The sequence below is a fragment of the Triticum dicoccoides genome, chromosome 3A (genome assembly GCF_002162155.2).
Source record: "Triticum dicoccoides isolate Atlit2015 ecotype Zavitan chromosome 3A, WEW_v2.0, whole genome shotgun sequence".
NCBI lineage: Eukaryota > Viridiplantae > Streptophyta > Magnoliopsida > Poales > Poaceae > Triticum > Triticum dicoccoides.
This window is the reverse complement of record NC_041384.1, coordinates 195228469-195233029: the sequence shown is the minus strand read 5'-3', so window position 1 is coordinate 195233029 and position 4561 is coordinate 195228469. Positions and strand designations below refer to the sequence as shown.

The following is a 4561-nucleotide window of genomic DNA, read 5'->3' as shown; positions in this document are numbered from 1 at the left end:
ACAAGTTGCATGAACAAAAATAAAGCATTCAGTCGACATGTCTTAATCGTATATTGTCAGCTCTGGGGTTTGCATCGTCCCATCCTTCGGTGACAGTCTGCTGCTCCGGCATGTGCATCGTTCGCTCCTCCGGCATGTGCATTGTCTGCTCCTCGGTCATGTTGGTCGCCCCATGTCATCCTAAAATGCACGATAATTGCTCATGTGAACTCCCAAAATTATATTGTTATTGGATCCATGGTATTCGGATCCTACATCATGAACCGGTTCTCCTCGTGAATATCCTGGCTTGCATCAACCGATCATCCTCAAGTTTAAGCATACATGTCTCCGTCCCTTTCTTGCGCCCTGTACTATCTTGAATAGCATCCCACCTCACTCTCTTCTTTTGTAGTTTCTTTCCCTTCATCGTCAATGTTTCCTACTTGCCTCCTTCGAGCCATGTAGATATGTTGATTACAACTTTGTGGTTTGTGCGGTTTCATTTTTAATGAAACCGGGAGCGAGAGGCTCGGTCAGGCTCCTTAACTAAAAAACGTGTTGATGAAGCTCCCGTGAGCTGAAGCAGGAGGCTGGAGTGAACATAGGTCTCCAATATGGGATGATGACGATTCAGAAACAAAGAAGAAAAGGATCCTAACCAAGGATAACTTATCTAGACGAGGGTGAAAAGGATTAAATTTTTGTGACTTTTGTAGTGTCTCTGAGAGAATTGATCATCTATTCTTTTCAAGCTCTTTTGCTAGGTTTTTATGGAATGTGATTTGTGGTTCGCTAGGTAACCCAAAATTACTTTTATCTTCTTTGATCTTTGTCAAAACTGGATACCACTATATATTGGTAAGGATAGGGCTATTGTTTCTATTGGTCTACTGCTTTGATCTGGAAAATTTGGAAAACAAGGAACAAATTCTGTTTTCAACGTGTTTTCTTTTCAAAATCTATCGATGTAACATTTACCCATGTGTTCTTTATTGGATTCATAAGCAACTCTGCAAAGAAAAGGAGTGCAAAAATGCTTAGGGAGGTTTCCAAGAGGCTATCTCGGGTAGCAAACGAAGTCTACGGAAGAGCGTATGGATGGAATCCTTCTGCTCAAAGGCTGGGTTTTGTCTCTACCTGAAAATTGAGCGGCTCTGTAGTGCGTTCAGGTTATAGACTTGCTTTTGCTTTGGCCGATGTGCAAATTGTAAAAGATGTTAAAAGTATGGTCTCTCTCCATAGTAGTGGATGGTTTGGCATCAAATAAATGTGGTTATCTCTACTCCTAATGGAGCAGTTGGTAGGATTGCGTCCACGATTTATTTTCGTCTGGTTATATTTCGTCTGGTTTATTTTCGTCTGGTTTATTTTCGTCTCATATCCCACCACCATATCTCCTCACATTGATTTTTTTACCCTCACAATAAAAACTTTCCTAACTTTTCCAAAGTTTCCTAACTAGACACGTTATAAACGGGCATGTACCGATAGCACGTTATCAATTAATAAAATTTTGTTTTATGCCAATCAATTCCAAATCCTAATTTTCCTAATGCATCGATCTTTGCCTTTTTTAAGTAGTTATTTTGATAGGGAGGGTTTAGCCACGAAAATCATCCCTCCATCGTCGGCTGCATCCCTCACCCACGTCGCTGTTGCAGGATCTTCATCCGTCATCCTAAGCAATTGGGGCGGCGATGCGGGCGAGCTTCACGATAGTGGGGAGGACCAGGCCGCGGTGAAGGCAGGTCATGCGCTCCTCACGCTCCACGAACGGAACCTGCGCACGGAGGCGGTAGCGCGGGGTGGCAGCCGGCAATGAGGCGGCCGCGCTACGTGACGAGCTATGGGTCCCCCTTTGTGATGTTTTGGCATCGCTCCTTCATCGCACATCCTCAGGTTCCTCTTGCTCTTCCCTTCCTCTGTCCTCCTCTCCCATCTCTATGCTTTCACGTGCATCCAGTTTTGATTCCTCGTGTGATATATACCAAACATAGGTACGTCAATTCACTTCCTTCCCTTCCCTTCGTCCCTCGGTCCCACGCTCGTGGCGCTGAAGTGGTGGCAACAGGCGATGGCGGTGGTGTCGCTGATGGCGGCGAGGACAGCATGTGGCAGCTCCCGAAGCATGAACACGACCGCACCTCGGGCCTGCCGTCTGCCAAGATATGGGTGAGTTCTCGTGCTGCCAATCATAAACCCTCATGTCCTACAAATTCCTCAAACCCTACCGTCTTGATCCCGTCCACGCTCTGATCCAAAGGACGATGCAGCTCTGGCCGATTGACAATGGAGGTTTGGGATCCTTCCTCTCAGCACCCACTCCTGGAAGAATCAGCGGTGCGCCACGCCGATTGAACCCCGTCGAGATCACTCGCCAAGATTGCTATTCTGAAGTTTATTGTAAAGAAAGTGAAGAGTGAGATAGGATCCGTTTATTTTCAACCGGTTTATTTTCAACCGGTTTATTTCCATCAAATTACCCCCACCCCCACGCCCACCCACCGAAACGCGCCCAGCGAACCGGGGAGAGATCCATTGATTTGGCTAAGGTAGGAAAGAATCTATTATTTGTTTGCTAAAGCAAATTGCATTAATGGGAGAGATCCGTTGATTTGGCTAAGGTAGGAAAGAATCTATTATTTGTTTGCTAAAGCAAATTGCATTAATGAAAGAGATCCGTTGATTTGGCTAAGATAGGAAAGAATCTATTATTTGTTTTCTAAAGAAAATTGCATTAATGAGAGAGATTTGTTGATTTGGCTAAGATAGGCGGTTTTGAGTAAAGTTATCTTTACTGTAGACATATAATGACAATTAATCAAGTATCAACATCATTGCATGTTTATTGTGTGGAATGTGTGTCCCAATGTTGACAGAAGGTATAAAAAGATTGTCTTGGAATTATTATTGTCTTGGGAAGATATTGCCCTGAATTCTCATTTCTCATCAGAAATTTAGTATCCATTTTCGTTGATCTTATTTGCAACATGTACAAGTCAGTAATAATCTAAGGGGGTGCCCTACCGGAGAAGATTATGATAGTTGGACAAGAAACTTGGTACTGTCGTGTAAGGTAAAGGTAGGAGAAATAGGAGATAAAAGCATGCATGGTGGGAGAAGGAAGTCGAATGTCGCGTGGTAGCTCAGACATGGAGTGTGGAAGAAAGACAATGACGAGATGTATGTATCTACTAGATCATGACCATGAGATATCATCCCATAGAAATGACCTTTGACTCTCATGTCACATGAATTTTCTCTTTGTATATATATATTTGTTAATCCGTGGCAACGCACGGACACTTAGCTAGTATGTCTAGGATGTAGGTTGTTCATTAGTTAGGTGGGGTGATGCATCATGTCTAGGAAAATAGTGTGGTGTTGCATTTTGTTGTATCCAGACTCCTATTCTCATAATAAAAATGAGAGCTATGTGGCCCCTTTTATCCAAAAAAGAAGAAGAAAAAGATCCATAAATGCACGAAAATAGCAGCGGTATCAGAATTTAGAAACAAATTTCAATTCACCTCCCCTTCCCAAGACCGGGTAATATACACATCTCACCAGTAAACAAGATGAGACGAACATAAAAAAATAGTAGAAAAACACGTGAAATCAACAATGTGTGCAGCGTTAACGGCAGCGGCAATCAAGGTCAGGTCGACCGATCGATCCGTCTACGCGCGTGTCCGATCCATGAGATGAGATGTGACCTATATGAGATTAGATCATGTTGGAGAGGGCGCGGCAGTTCTCAGATATCTGTAGGAGCGACTGGTCGAAGCGGTCCATGGGGTTCTTCTCACCGACTTTCCTAAACTCCTCGTCGCAGTTCTGCATGTCCTGGGCCGCCATGCTCATCATGGCTCGGACGGTTGTGGCGTCCTTGAAGCCTAAGGCACGACGTGCCGCACCGAGGTTGTCCTCCACGTCCGAGTAGAGGCTATCGCACAACTCCAGCGCCTTCTTGGCCGCGGGGCTCGCCTCGGCGGACATCTGGGTCACGTGCTCCTTCGCCGCCGACGTGCGCTTCGCGAAGGCGTCCACCTGCATGTTCAACACCGCCACCGCGTCCATGGTGGTGTAGTGCCCCGCCTGCTTCCCGGCCGTGGCGCTGCACAGATCCGCGAACGGGGTGGTCTTGCAGACTGCGGCCACCTCGGGTGGCACCTGGGCCGCAGCCGAGGAGCAGGTCGCCGCTGCGACGGCGACGACTAGGAGGAGCAGCGCGTGGGTTGATCGCCCCATGGCTGGTTTATTTACTTATGGCTGCTTGGTGCCGACGTACGTGAGTACGTGCGAGCGTGGTGCGGCTGCCTGTATAGGATGGAAGTGGCCGACGGGGAGGGCTGGGGTTTTGCTGCACGGAGGAGGGAGGGGGGTAAATACGTGACACGGGTGGCGGGGGCTCGCTGCATGAAACCACAACGGAAATGGCGGTCAGCCTCCGGTCAAGTGGTGGCCAAGCCACTTTAATGTGGCCCGTTCGTCGGTATGCCCAAGCTTACCATTTTTAACACACGACGAGCGGTGGACGCTGGGAATAGTAGGATCTTTGGTTTTTGAGCAAAACATG

At 46.8% G+C, this 4561-nt stretch overlaps 1 protein-coding gene and 1 long non-coding RNA gene across 2 annotated transcripts; one reads left to right on the top strand and one right to left on the bottom strand.

The window, feature by feature from the left end:
* Nucleotides 1–1502: 1502 nt before the first annotated feature.
* Nucleotides 1503–2424, top strand: LOC119267831. The gene is made up of 3 exons (XR_005132707.1): nt 1503–1881; nt 1980–2154; nt 2256–2424. It is a non-coding gene; the product is annotated as an uncharacterized LOC119267831 (long non-coding RNA).
* Nucleotides 2425–3472: 1048 nt separating this feature from the next.
* Nucleotides 3473–4330, bottom strand: LOC119267830. Its single transcript, XM_037549267.1, has one exon. It carries the CDS (start codon nt 4231–4233, stop codon nt 3709–3711), a length of 525 nt encoding a protein of 174 aa, XP_037405164.1. The 5' UTR covers nt 4234–4330; the 3' UTR covers nt 3473–3708.
* Between the last annotated feature and the right edge of the window lie 231 nt (nt 4331–4561).